The sequence below is a fragment of the Molothrus aeneus genome, chromosome 8 (assembly GCF_037042795.1).
Source record: "Molothrus aeneus isolate 106 chromosome 8, BPBGC_Maene_1.0, whole genome shotgun sequence".
Classification (NCBI taxonomy): Eukaryota; Metazoa; Chordata; class Aves; order Passeriformes; family Icteridae; genus Molothrus; species Molothrus aeneus.
The window spans coordinates 12,863,729-12,878,457 of record NC_089653.1 but is presented as its reverse complement, the minus strand read 5'-3'; the positions used below and the strand labels follow the sequence as shown (position 1 = coordinate 12,878,457).

The 14,729-nt window shown below is 41.1% G+C and overlaps 1 protein-coding gene across 6 annotated transcripts in view; it reads right to left on the bottom strand.

Moving 5' to 3' along the window:
* The window catches only part of ZMIZ1 (zinc finger MIZ-type containing 1), a 337,858-nt gene that overhangs the window by 9,478 nt on the left and 313,651 nt on the right, over positions 1 to 14,729 (bottom strand). For all 6 annotated transcript variants that reach the window (XM_066554169.1, XM_066554172.1, XM_066554171.1 and 3 more), the window contains 7 exons: positions 12,078 to 12,288; positions 10,769 to 10,874; positions 10,075 to 10,235; positions 9,723 to 9,790; positions 8,282 to 8,350; positions 7,514 to 7,761; positions 4,555 to 4,718 (listed from right to left, as the gene is read on the bottom strand). In XM_066554169.1, coding sequence (XP_066410266.1) covers positions 4,555 to 4,718; positions 7,514 to 7,761; positions 8,282 to 8,350; positions 9,723 to 9,790; positions 10,075 to 10,235; positions 10,769 to 10,874; positions 12,078 to 12,288 — 1,027 coding nt within the window. The remainder of the gene's footprint in view (positions 1 to 4,554; positions 4,719 to 7,513; positions 7,762 to 8,281; positions 8,351 to 9,722; positions 9,791 to 10,074; positions 10,236 to 10,768; positions 10,875 to 12,077; positions 12,289 to 14,729) is intronic.

The following is a 14,729-nucleotide window of genomic DNA, read 5'->3' as shown; positions in this document are numbered from 1 at the left end:
AACAACAGCATGAAATTCATCCAGCCAAGCCAACAGAAACCAGCAAAATGCTATGTCAGTATTCACCCTTTCATATCACATAAACTGCAAAGTTATCTTAATTTCAGCCTTCAGCTTCAGAAAGCAAAAGGGAGGTTATTACAAAACTTAATTAAATGTTCCTATAAATCAAAAAATTAGAGAAACAAGTATTTAAAAAAATACTTTTCACCACTCTTAGGAAAACTGAAACTTGAACACTGATCCATTGGGACAATCTCACTCAGCTTCATGGAGGTCCTTTTCAATACTTTGTTATTACAAAGGTTTGTGGAAATGATTCTACCTGCATGGTATTTGGCTCTCTAACCCATGAGAGAGTTTAAAGTAACTGGTAAAAACTACTGATATACATTTCTCCATTGGGGTCAGAGTTTGACTACTTGAAAAACATTCTCCAACACTGTTGTTTCCATAGGGGTAAGTTTGTACAAAATCTGCCCACAGATCACACTTTAATGTAAAAGAATTTGCAGCCCAAAAACTTTGCAGAAGTCCAAGTAAAAGTAGATGTCAGTCTTAATAGTACTGTTTCCTTCCTCACTCATTGAGGACACATGCAACAGAAAGTGTGGAAGTTAGAAAGTTTAATAATAACAACAAAAAGTAAAAGCAATTTATGATAGTGTTGTTAATGTGGGAAATCAGTTTCTGGAAAAATCCAAAACCAAACAGGATTATATTGAGGAATCTCTTAAATTTATCCCTGAATGCATAAAGCAAGGGTCATGCTGGCACATTTATAAAAATAATTATTTTAACTAGGAGAGGCATTCATATGTACTCAGATTTCAAAACAAATAAGCAGGTTAGAAATACTACATTGTGTTTATACAGGCAAGGATTTAAATACATATTTAGCTGATAACACAGTCACTTGAGTCCTTAGACAAGGGGTGTATAGGGACTAATTGTTTATTGAAAGACTGAGGGCAATCACATTCTTTGAAGAGCCATCGCAGATTCCAAATCCATCCAACTTAGGCCACTGACTCCACCAGCCCCTCAGTGAGAAAGCAAAATGCTCAGGATGGGAACATTTTCTATTTGCATTCAGCTAACTGATGATAATTTTGCTATGGTGCAAACACATTGTAAGCAGCACACTTTGGGTATGTTTAGCTTGTACCTGCAAATCCCACCATTTTATTCTGAAAGCACTGACCCTCACTATGAATGCAGAGTCTAACAAAGTTGCCTTTGCTTGCACAGTAAGATAATTCCAGAGTTGTTTTTAGCAGCATAAGTTTTGGCACTCTTAAAGCATTTACAGTCTATGAAAGAAAAGCTTCAAGCAGACAACTACATCTTCAGTTTAATGGCACACAGCAGCACAGCTCTACAGCCCAACAGTGACCTCTAGGAGTGCTGAGATGTACAGCTGTGGAGCAACAGGGCCTGCCACTGCACAGCAATATTCTTTCGGTCTCTGAAGAAAATTATTAGTGGGAGAAAATCACCAGGTTAAGTCAATAGTTTATATCTCTCTCTATTACCAGGGTCACAGTTTTACCAACTCTTCTGCTGTATTAGCTACCAAAACTGTTAAAAGATGCCATCCTGCCTACCCTGCCAATGTTCTTGGCCACTTTTCCCATCCACCTGTTTGCCATGTCTGCAAGGTGAAACCTGGTACACATGCACTGAATTTCCCCACCCTGCCCCTGAATTAATTTCCAGTCATATCAGTACCTGGGTCCCGATCACTTCATGGCTGCAGTAACACTTTTGCTGAGAGGGAGGAAAAGTGAAAATAGAAACAAGGACAATGACTTTTTACAGTAGTACCAGCTCATATCACCTCCCTGAGTGTATGAACCTATGGTGTCATCATCCATTGCTCAATCCCTCCTTACACTGTCTGCAAGAAGCACTAAACTAGAGCAAACTGAATTCTCTCTGTTGTCTAAAATGTGGTTACAATTTCTGAAACAGGAGCTGCCATGATTGTGGCAGCTGTTCTGCAGCAATCTTGCACTGTTGCAATGTGGTATCTGTTCCACAGCTCTCACAACGCTGTGCTGGGGAAGAGGTATTCTGGTCATGTTTCAGATCCTGATATTTTTCTTCTTCTATAGGAAGAAGAAGAAATGAAACAGCAGTGTTAAGAGAAGGAAATTCTGATTGATCCATCCCTGGTTACCCAGCCCTAAATACACTGGGCAAATATCTGCATTTCCTGGAGTGACCTACAGAGTATGTCTGGAGGGATCAACTTTCTCTTCCTACCACTGTGTAAGGGCCACCACATAAATCTTCAAAATAGGACTGCTAGGAACTTCCTCAGCAGCATTCAGCTCCAGTAAGAGAGACCTCAGGTCTAAAAGGACAGAACATCCAATCCCAACTCACCTTGTAAATGGCCAAAGTGAATACTATGTGCAAGCTACAAAAAACTGCTAACTGTGTAAAAGGAAAGACAAAGCCAGAGAAGAGCACAGGCCATATCTTAAAACCTTGGTTCAGTCACACAATTTGTTTATAGTTGTTTTTGTATGAAGTGTTTCTTCAAAGGCATGCAACTACACAATTTAGGCATGTGTTAAAGGCATGCATTTCTCTAAAAGCAGTAATTTTAAAAGATGTCTTTTCTTGAGTGTCTGCTACAGACAAACAGTTCATTTTGACAGCAAAGAACAGAGGATAAGAAAGAAAGAGGAAAGCAGAGATTTTATAACACTGAAAAGGCCGTGCAGGAGCACTAAGAGTCCTCAAATGTGTACTGAAAACTGCACAGCCACATTGACAAGGTTAATCTAATTCTCCTCTGCCAAAAGACCTGAAAACTGATTCTCATTACAGAAAACCAGCCACTGACATAATGTAGGAATCTGCTTTAGCACTGCTTCCTATTCCCAAATGATATTGCTTGAGTAGCATGATAGATGAGGGAGAAGTGAGGCAAAGGTTTCCTTTAATTGCCAGCTATCATAAGCAAGTACTAGATATGCTACAGATTGGCCCACAGAACTGCAAGTCCCTTAACATTTGCCTAGATACAGATCTCTGGAACATGCATAGCCTTGAGGAACTTTCACCTCTACTCTATGTAAACAGTCCAATTTTCAGAAAGCTACAAACTCTTCACTTTTATATTCAACTACTTCATATCCTACCACTTCAGAATTTCACCAGGGCAACACTAGAGCAAAGGTATGCCTGATGAAGTCAGGAGGCAGGTGCCAGATGATGGGAAGCAAAGAATAATTCCTTGTGACTTTGATTTGAAGGAAAGCAGCTGTGAGTGGTTCAGGCTGGTTTGTCCATTTCCTCTCACTACTGTATTCTGATACTGTGTGGTTGATTCTTGTGCAGAGAATTCTGACCACTCTGTGCTGTGTATGCAGAATTTGCCAATGCAAAACTACAGCATGTTTGTCCTCATTTATCAGCCTGTAAAGTGGTAAAGTGATTACAGTTTCTGGACTCTTCCTCTGCAGACAGGCTTGGTACCTGGACTCTCTCCAAACTATACGAAGAACTCTTTCTCCACTCTCTTCTATTTCTCACCATCCTCCTTGGAAAACCCACTGCCAGCTAGAGGAGACACTGACTGAGTAGGATTTTGCTGAGCATCTGCTACCATGTTTCCTCATTACATTCTGAAATTGTACTTTCTAGGATTCACTAAAGACACGGCACATATGACTTGTCAAGTTAAACATCCTTCCTGTGCAGTAACAGCGCACTTTAAACCCCCTGCTCTGCAACTTAAATGAACATAAAAGGATGTATACACACCCCACACACAGAGCTAAAATAGATGACTAACCATGCCTAAGAGCTAAATGCTGCTGGTAGCTTTTCTACCACCTAGTTGCTGCAGTACTGCATTTTCTGGAGATATATAAAGTTCTGTATAGAAAACTCAGTGCTCTGAGCAAGCTGCTTTTCCAATACACAGTTCTGCCTCACCATCTGAGACCTGAGGAACCTCTACTTTTCAGTCCCTTACATTGATATTTTCAGACCAGTGGCAGTGTCTCTCCTTGAAATCTGCAAGCTTGTCCTATTACCAAAAGTTTAAAAGTGCCTTTCATGCTACTTGAGTAGAATTCCCCCACAAAATGCTTTGATGCAAATTTTGCCCTCAGAGAAAAAGCCAGGGAAGATATTGTCCCTGCTCTGAAGTCATCCAATACCTTGCTTTAACAAGCTGTCTCTTGGAGATGGATATTCACAGTCCTGCTGGCCTAGAGAATGAAGTACAATTTTTTTCATGTGTCAGAGCAAAGCACAATGATTAATACAAGCACACTGAGCCAGGTTCTTTCTTTCAGATAAACAAGCTTAAATGACAATTCAAAAAGTGCAGAAATGCTTCCCCAAAACCTCAAAATGGCCAGAAACTAAAAATTGGCATTTCTGGCATTTCTCAAGACTACTCTATTTCACCAACTTCCCAAGTGAGGAACCCACAGAAAGTAAAAGCAGTTCCTAAGGTGAGTCCATCGGCTGGATGAGAGCTCCTTACCCCCACCAAGGAGAACCTACGTGCCCAGCACCATTACTTACAGATTCCTGCATGGGGTGACTGAGAGGTTTGTCCAGAGCTGCCATGCTGCTCGGCATGTCTGGGGGATGTGACAGCTGTGGCCCATGCATGAAGTCATTCATAGATGTGCCACCAGGATTCCCATGTGGGAAGTCAAAATTGCCATGACCTTGGTAACTGTTGCCTGAAAGAGAAACAGATGTGATTTGTTTCCAAGGTTGATCTCTCTGAGTATCTTGCAGGAGCTGTGTGATGTGTGCTCTCCTGCACAGCACAGGGAGTTGTGACACTGAACTTGACAAAGCTGTGCCCCCAGTGCTGAGTGAGTGGGGACAGGGCACTTGGCTTCCAAACACTGGCTGCTGCAATAATTTATTTATGAGTTGGAACTAATTGAAAACTGCTGACATTTTGAAAAACTATTGCCAAGTCACCACATAAACTTAACCATGCCGAGAAGTAAACAGGATATTAAATTCTATGGGATATTCCTATCTGGAAGCATCTCAGTGTAACTGAGACTGACTGCCCAAGTCCCAGATTATTTATAGGACACCTGTGTTATTTATGGCTGTGCTTCTACACACTCAATAAGACTGTAGCACTGCTTCAGCTTCTGATGAAAGTAATTGACAGAAGTGAATCTGGAAGATGCCACAATACCACATCATAGCACAGCCTCTACTCTATCCCTTCATAAATTGCATAGAAGAGGTGTTCTTATCTAATTGGGGCTCCCAAAAAACTTACAAAATTCACTGGATTTACTGACTGGATTTACACACACATCTTGAAGCAGGCCTGGAGTCCCCTGCTGCTCCGCAGGACAAGTACTGTATGACCACTGTCCATAGGGATCCAGCCCACCTCAGCCCAGGGATCTCCCGAATTCTAAAGCAAGCAGGTATCCCAATACAGGGATTTTACTCTTCATATTTTTTGTCAAGATTCCTCTCTTAACACTTCTAACTCGGATATCAACTCTAGTGGCTTATTTGCTATGAACAGCAAAAAGTGAATTAAAACTATTCACCTATTTCATACAAGCAACTGAAGTGGATGATACTGAGCTCTGAAATAACAAAACGGCTTTGGAGCTTGCACAGAGAGCCTGCAGTTTGTCAGTAGAAGTACCACAGTTTTAAATATTCAGCTCAAGAAGGGAGTCTGACAAACTGAAGGAGTTGCATCATTTGCTCTTTAGCACAGCTTCACAAGCAGAAGTTTAATCTTGGAGGAATAGTAGTCATTAGCCATGTAAGAGTACTTCTCAAAGACGTCAGGACTTTGATCTATCATGTAAATACTGCAGAGCCTTACTAATTCTCATTTTGTTAATCTGCAAACTGGATGAGTCTCACAGAACAGAGCTGGTCTTGCCTTGCATCAGGAATAATTATTTAGCAGGCAGCTGGAATGTGGTCTTGTAGCACTGAATATTTGTTATGTTTGCAAATTAAACCTCAGTATGCTTCCTGTCAAACCCAAATAAACAAACATAAACCACAGTAGTAATACTACTACTACTACATTGCTCTGAAGAACTGTTAATCAAAGGACATTATGTAATTGCAATCACTAAGTTTCAGTGCATGTATTGATGGAGAATAAAGATACAAGGCACCATGCCCAGGGAGTTACAGCCATGCAGCAGCAAGCCCCTCTCTGCAGCAAGAGCAGTGCCATGTGCCGAGGGACAGACCTGTCAGACATTTGGGATAATCTGGCACGCTGTGCTGACATCCCTACTGCAGGGCAAACAGGTGGGTTTCACCTGCCAGAGGGGACTCAGGGCTCCAAGGAGCAGTCACTACCTCTGCTACAGGACCCATAGGGGAAGACAGCAAAATAACAGTCATGCTCACACATTGCTCAACAACAGCAATGCTCACACCAAGCCTAAACCCCACATGTGACAGGGCTATCCTGTCTGCTCCTGAGTATGAGCTGGAAATATGGTGAGGAACAGACAGCTCTGTTCTCAGGCTCTGACTGCACTTTACTCCTACTAAATAGGGGAAAAATATGTGATTCAGTGCTCTTGGCTTTGTTATAGTAATCATTCATCTGTTTGAAAACCTTGTAAGTTTTATCATCTGTCATCAGTTTTGCAGTCACTGGAGCAAATTAACCGTATTTTGCATGCAATCTATATTTTTCTTCAACGCCTGCAAAAAGCACATGTATCACCTTGTAATCAATTTGGGGATTCTGATAGTGTGAACAGTTGGTCTTTTCCCAGAGCTGAACTGACTCATATAATGTTACTTGCAAAAGACACAGTCTCTGGTTTCATGTTTTCAGAATTGTCACTAAAATTGAGTTATTCACAACATACCAGTAATTTGAAAACCTATCTCCATTGGCTGCATTTAGTTCCCTGTTCCTCAGTCTGGTAGCACATGGGCAGAGGAACTCAAAAGTAATTTTCTAACGCAAAGCAGCTAAAAGCTCTTTACAAGTTGACCCTTTTCTGGTGGCCTATGGAATGTCACTCACCTGGCCACAAGTTAATCTAGTGGCACAAGTAGCAGGGTTAATGGGTCAGGTTTTATACTTATGTAGTACCAGATGTTTTCACTTGAGAGTGGAACAGAATGAAAATGCACAGAAAAAAAAAAAGCAGAAATATGTCTATTATGGCAGGCCATGAATACAGAAGGTAATATACAGTGTTTCTTGATTCAGGGAGGGCTGCATGACTATGAATATGACAAGCACAAATATTTAAAATATTAAATAAAATAATTAAATACGACAATATATAACTAAGATATAATACTTACTAAAATATACACTCCATTGAACAGATGAACCTTAACTGAAAAGACTTACTCAGAATTTCAGAATTGCAGCCATATCATTTACTGTCCTCATGCATCGCTCTGAGAGGATGCACTGACACACCTGAATCACAAGGCTGACTGAACCACTGAGGGCCAGAGTGAGCAGCTGGCTGCACAAAGCCATAGAACTAACCTTGGTTACCATATTCAGTGGAGCTGTTGCCTCCTGGAGGAGGGGGTAGGGATGGGTAAGGTGATGGGCCAGGACCCAAAGCTGCAATCATCTCCATTACATTTGGCATGATCATCTGGCTTGGACTCATTGTCTTAAATCTTTTTGAGGGAATGCCATCTGGGTCATCTTTGATGTGAATATCTGACTTTATAGGGACCGGCCTCCAACTGCAAGTTGGATCAATGGTAACTTCTTCAAACTCGGAGCTGTAAAATAATGTGAAAATTTAGCATTTAGTTGAATATTTTTAAATCAATTCTGCTGAAGTTTCCATAAGAATCTGCACGGTAACCAATGTTCTGAAATGCTCTGGTGTAATACAACATTAAGATCTCTTACTCCTCAAGAGTGTGCTGAAAGCAAATTTTAAAAAAAGCAACCATGAGAACACATTTCTATGTTTATCCACACAATGAAATCCAAACATATCAATGTGGTTTGCCACCTCTGAATCAGAGGGACTGCTTGTAAATACAAGAAAGCATTTAATCCTCCATTCTGGCTCTTCCCTCTGCTTCACTGGTGAGGCTGCCATTAAGAGATAACCCAAACAATATCTACAAAGAAGATGGAAACTGATTCACTCTGTCACCTGCTCCCCCAAGACACCATGCAATGGAATATTCAAGTTCAATCACCAAGATCTATTTTGGTGTGAGTATTTCAGTACTCATTATCATAACTCCTAGTTGCTTAGTCTTGGGTATCAGCAGGGAGATCACTTACTTTTGTATGGCGTTCAGAATACCCCACATATACTGGTCAACCTCCAAGCCCTCCAAGAGAGCAGTTTTACTAAAAAGTAAAAAAATAAAAAAAAAAAAAAAAACAAACTTCATGTTAGAATACTGCAAGGGAAAGAATAATTTGGGGAAACAGTTTTAGTTCTACATCTACATTACCAGGATATTTACATCAAATAGATAAGGATACATCTACTTGTGTGTGTCCACTAGCTGTTCACACTCTTTAAGTAATTTTTGTTAGTGAAATACATTGCAAATTTGAAGTACTTTCAAACATAGCAGATCTCTCCTGTAAACATCAGTTAGCACTATTTTTTTAAAATTAGATCTTTCTCTTTTTTTGAGGTCCATAGTACTACTGCAAAGCAACTAAGTGTTACAGCTACTCTACTTAAGATCAGCACAGATGGGGACAGAACAAAACAAAACTGGAAATGATTTAGCTATGTAGACACACAGATCTGAATGCAGGTGTGCTCATGCTCAGAGACGGAGGACAAAAATTTAGCCTAGATGCATGAATACATGAATTAAGAAGGCAAGATAATCAACTCTCATGATATTTTTAGCCAAATATAGAAGACAGAACAGATTTGGGCAGTTTGGAGAAAGCACTTGTGTGTTAGGGCACAGATCAGCCATGGACAGTAATGGAAACGAGCTCGTCTCCAGCCTGCCATGTCTTCAGAACAGCCAGAATGGGCAACACCCACTGCTGTCTGTACCTAACACTGGCTGTCAGAGCAAGGACCCAAGTGGAGATTGTGCAGAGCCAGGGCCGGCTGGTACAGCCACAGCTGCTGGAGCTGAAGAGCCCTGGCTCCTCAGCTGAGGCTGGAGCCCACTCCCAACCCTGTGCCGGGAGCACAGGAGGCTGCAGACACTGAACTGGCCTGCAGACATTCTGCTGGGTTTTCTGCCCAGTTAAACATAAGGATGGACAGTCTGTAACCACTTCCAAGTTCTTCTTCCATTTCATCTGCAGTACACTAACTCATTGGTTAAAATATTAGCTTGAAATTATACCCAGGTATCCATCCCTCTTTTTCCCTAAGCAACAACTGCAGCTTTTGCTCCTTGGAAATTTTTTACTTTTTAAAAAAAATCAGCCTTATTCTGGATTGTAGATATCTACCTTATCAATGTAAATATTTGAACCTCTTTTGAACCCTATACAACCCATGGATGATCTGTAATGAAATCTTGTGAGGAAATATCTTGTTACATGTTTTTGAATTTCTAATAATCCAGGGTGGTAAAATATTTCAGGAATTCTCATTGGACTTTATGCTCTTTAAGTAAATGTGGTATATAACCTTATTTCCTAGAACTTCCTTCTTCTCTCCTTCATGATTTTAAATAGGATCCAAATTTGGTCAAATTGTGTACAACTGCATTTTATGTAGTATGGATGCACTTACTTGCATACTGGACACCGCCAAGTTCCTCTTTCACAGTTCAGTTGCAAGTAAGATTCCAGATCAAAGCACTAGGTATCAGAAAAAAACAAAAAAGGAAAAAAACAAACCAGACAAAACAAAAGGAAAATACTGTATTAAATGAAGCAGTTAGACAAAAGTAAAACTGACATGAAAAAAGCCTCCTAGCACTGAAAACTAAACCAAACAGCTTACTTTTCTCCTCTACATTAAACATCATACAGTTAACTATTGGGGCTGACAGAACAAATGCCATGTATTGGGTGCTCCCACACTGAAGGTACTGGACCACCACGTGGCTGAGGGACCCTGCCAGGCACTGGCACCCACTCACCTGTACGTGCTTGCAGTCGTGACCCCTGGCCGGGAGCTGGATCCGCCGGAATGTGATTGGACACTTGAGAGACACTTTGATAGCAGTCTGCTCCACCCCATCCTCCCCATTTAGTGTTGCATTGCCAGAGGAAGCTGCTACGCTGCTGAAGTTCCTCTTGACTGTTTCGGAAGAAGGTGAGAAAGCACAAGTGTATTGTAAGTTCTAACACTGAAATCTGACATTTCTTCAACATTTAAGAAATGCCTTCAATATCTAAGGGACAATTGAATGAACAATATACCCACACAGGTGTCTTCTGTGTAATTTAGTACATTCTCCTGAACAGAAAAACCATCACACATGCATATCAGCTATATTATTAATCAAATTAAGTGTCATACAAGCACCCAAAGCAGCCCTAGACAAATAAAGAATTAGCCTTTCTTTATTGATGAGTCAAAAACAAATATGGAGGAAAAGCCAGAGAGATTCTTCTGGAATAGGACAGTCCTCTTTAGGTACTAAGCTTGTGTCCGTGAAACTTTGTTACCTCCACCCAAATAGCCATTCATCTATCCACATCATGTTCTGCAAATTCCTTAAGTACAGCTTAAGGTTATCAGTAAACAAGTAAATCTGGTGTAGAAATAGCTTATCACAACTGAACATAGACATTCTGGGAAATCACCACCCCCACAGAAGGCAAACTCACTCTTGGTGATACAATGTTCTGCTGGGAGGAGGCGTTTCTTCAGCAGACCTTGGAGTACGGAGCGAACCGATGGCCGGTGCACCAACTGCAACACGAACAAGTGCGACTGCAAGGAAACACCTTTTGTTAGGAAGAGAACCCAGCACACAGGTTAAACGTCTGGGAGTGCTAAATGCACTCCCAAACTGAGCTGCACTCTTCCCTTGGACACTTGGTTTCTGTGAGAGCCTGAGGCTTAAACATAAAAGCTGGTTCTGCTCTGCTGAGCACACACGCTCCCTTATGGATATTCTGCACACTGTGCAGTAGCTCCACGCTTAATGTATAGAAGGGCTTTAAAAAAAGCAAGGATCTTCTGCATTTTCTCCCTCCTTAATATTCAGTATATGTACAGCTGACATATTAATATCTGACTTCAGGGTTTATTTTTAAAACCCTGGACTGTCTGACACAGCCTAGCCTACCTGCCTGTCCTCAGACTACGCTGGAAGTTGTGAAAACAATTTGCAACTGATGTGCCTGGAATCAGATGAATCTTCTTACCCAACACAGAGCTCATTGTGGATTCACAGGATGCTGCCCCCTGCTCTTTGCCACCAGATAAATGACATTATGTAGGGAAACATCCGTGTGAAGTAAAGAAAAATGGGTGGATGGCTTCTTGTCAAAATGCCTCACATCCTGACCTTGTGAGAGCTAGCAGCTTGCTTTATTGTCAGAGACAAGAGAACAGTCAGAAGCTCTGACTGGATTTGCAGAACAGTCTGCATTAAAAATACAGTGCTCATCCCCAAGAGTAACTAACCCATGGAAAAGGAGAAAGGGGAAAGCTGAATGGTCTAGATTGCATCATTGAATATGAGTTTTTCATCTGGAAAGGTACTGAAAATTCATCACCAGCACCAATGTTGATGTTTTCATGACAAACCAAAGACCGTTTAATACACTGTGTAAATGAAATTAGTACCATCAACAGTCTTCATTGTAATCATCTACGTCTACATCAACAGGCTTCAGCCCCCTTGTTACACAGGCACACATGAGAAGGTAGGAGATAAAACTCCCTCCCCTAGGCCATGAACCTTGTCAGAGACATTGGAAGGACGCCACTACATTCTGCAACAATTAAGCAGCAAAAATTTCCATATTAGCACTCTGAATGTGTCAACATCATTAAATAAAAACCTTACCAGAAAAAGACATGGGAAAAAATGAGAATATGGCTCTTTCAGCTAAGGCAACATTTGCAAACTGCTGTAAATAGCAGAGTCAGCATGAGCAGCTGCAGCCCTGAGCTGGGTGTACTTACACAACAGCACGCTGTCACTGTAATCTGAATGGTGTTTCTCCCTGGCTGGCAGACGTGCTTTAGGTGCAGAGGTTTATGAGATGTCTTGTTGTCACCACGCTCGATGGTAAGTGGGGTTGCATTAACGCTGACCTGGACTGAAGCTGGCCAGTTTGTGTTCATTTGTCTGTCTTCATGGTGATAGCACTTAAACTGCAATTCCAAGTCAGACCTGCACAACAACCAATAAATCTTCCTTTAACTTTGCTTTCATACTGCACAGGGCAGTGGTTTTTATGCTAGGAACATTTTTCTTGATCAATCAGATTATTTTTCTTGAATTATTGCCATTAAGAATATAACACACTTCCTTCATAAAAGCCCTGAACAAAAGCAAGTCACGATGAATTAATGATGCAAGCATGCCCCAAAGTTGTTCCTATTTTACACTTATAAAGGACTTTCCAAGGAAACATCTCAAACCTCTTTGCAAACCCAGACCATGGAGTGATCCTGCAGAAAAAAGAAGGTCAATATCACGTAGGTCCTTCCTGTCTTAGGAGTTAAGAATGAGGAAGCAATATGCTGCAATGGGTTGTCTGGATTCCTCACTACCTCAGAGCACTCAAAGAAGCATTTGAATGAATGCATGCCAGACAAAATACAAATACAGCTAATCCTGCCTTAGAACAAGTAAATTAACTAAGATAAAATGGCTCCTATATCTTACTCCCCACCAAAATCAGTTTTCTGTGATTCTAAATTAACATGGCTGTGGACTAAATCTATCCAATTTGGACCTTCATTCAGGGCATTAATTCCTCCCACCTCCCCTATAATAACTTCCACTCACTATTTAGCTCCTCAGAAATCAGTTCCATAACACCTTTAAAAAATGAAAAGCCTGAGATGAAGTTAATTAAAAATTAAGTGGGTAGAGACTATGACTTTAGTTTCATAAATGTATGTTAACCTTGTGTTAGGAATGAGTAATTTCAAGAAGAAATTTAAAAGAACACAGAAAACTGAACTGAAATGTCAGAATTCTGCTGTTCTTGACAGCAAAAGACAGCTCAAAGTTTATTGTGCTAACTTTAAAATCTACATTCCTGAACAATCTATGTTGCCTGAAAGAAGATATCTTTGTAAGATCCAAGAGGAGCACATCATTCAGGAGATTAACACCCTAACAGCCATTTTCCTCACCAAGACTTCAATCTGACTCAACATCTTCTTTTCTGGATTCCAAAACATCAAGATTTAGCAGTGGACACAAACATGTGGGTTTTTTAAAAAGAAATGTATAGATACAAATTACCCAACCTTTCAACATAAGCCATCTACATCAAGTCTTTTCAGGCTTTTTTTCATTATTTTATCAACCATTTTCTGAAAGCTCAGTCTGCAAGTTCCACTCAGTTTCTCACCTCAGGAGAGCACAGCACAGTGATCCTGGAGGGGATCAAGCCTTGGTAGCTCTGATATATGAGGCAAGCAGGCAAGGTGAGCAGGCCTGCTGAGTGTCACAGTGGTGACAGAGCTCAGGACAGCCCTGTGTCCTCAGCACACAGTGTCTCCACCATGGGACATTATTAACAGCACAGCAGTGTGAAGACTGAACCAGCTTCAAGGAGACATTTCCCCTGCCTTCAACCTTTCTGTTTCTCGTAACCATGAAAGGTTCCCATGGGGAGAAACACACTTGCATTGCTATTCATTATGTGTGTGCACGTGAGAGCTTTTGCCGAATATTTTAACTAGCACAAAAATATTGAGAATTGGCTCGGTTCCACCATTCTCTATAAAAACCAAAATCCATCCACACATGTGACTAATTCATTTTTCTGGCATCCATCCAGCCCTGAGCTTAATGTGAAATGACTTCATTACAGGACCATCCGTTCTCCCCACTATTAACAGGCTTTTCAAAACAGCAGACCTGAGCACAGTTTACCTGTGAGTCTTCATTAAAATAAGTTTAAATAAAGGCTATGTGTTTGGTGAGGGAAGGAAGAAAGAAAGAACAGATATTAACAAACAGCCTCATGCCTCAGTGCAGCACTATAAATCTACTGAATGAGCCAGCACAATCCCCAGTAGTGATTACTTATTAATAAGAACTGGCAAATAACTGCCAAAACTCCCTGAGCTGTGAGTACTCCACGATAATGAAATGCAAGTAAGCAATAACTGACCTCAAAGTTAGGTGTTAATTATTGGATGTGGTCTGCCTGCAATCTCCCTCCCTCCCTCCCAGCCCCCGGGCTCCCTCAGGGCACAGGGCCACTGTGGTAGCAAGGACTCCTGCATCCTGCATCAAGCCTCAGCTTTAGAGCTGGAGTCTGTCCCGGGCCTGGGAAGTGAGCACATCTCTCTGCCCACCTCACACTCTCCACAGCAGGAAAACACAAATCTCCAGTGGATTCCAGTGAATGGCAAGAAGATCCTCACAGGAAAAAAAAGAAAATCTGAAGTTACACCTGTAAGCAACCTCCATGCAAGATCCCAAGCAACTAACCAGCCTCCACAAGGCACGCAGAAAGGCTCAGACAATGCAGGGTTTATCTTGGCTCAGCAAGGATAAACACAGAGATACTTTCTGAGAAAAACCAAACAAGGAGACAAAATTATTCTGTAGTATTTGAAAATATATAAATTTTTAAAAAATTAAGG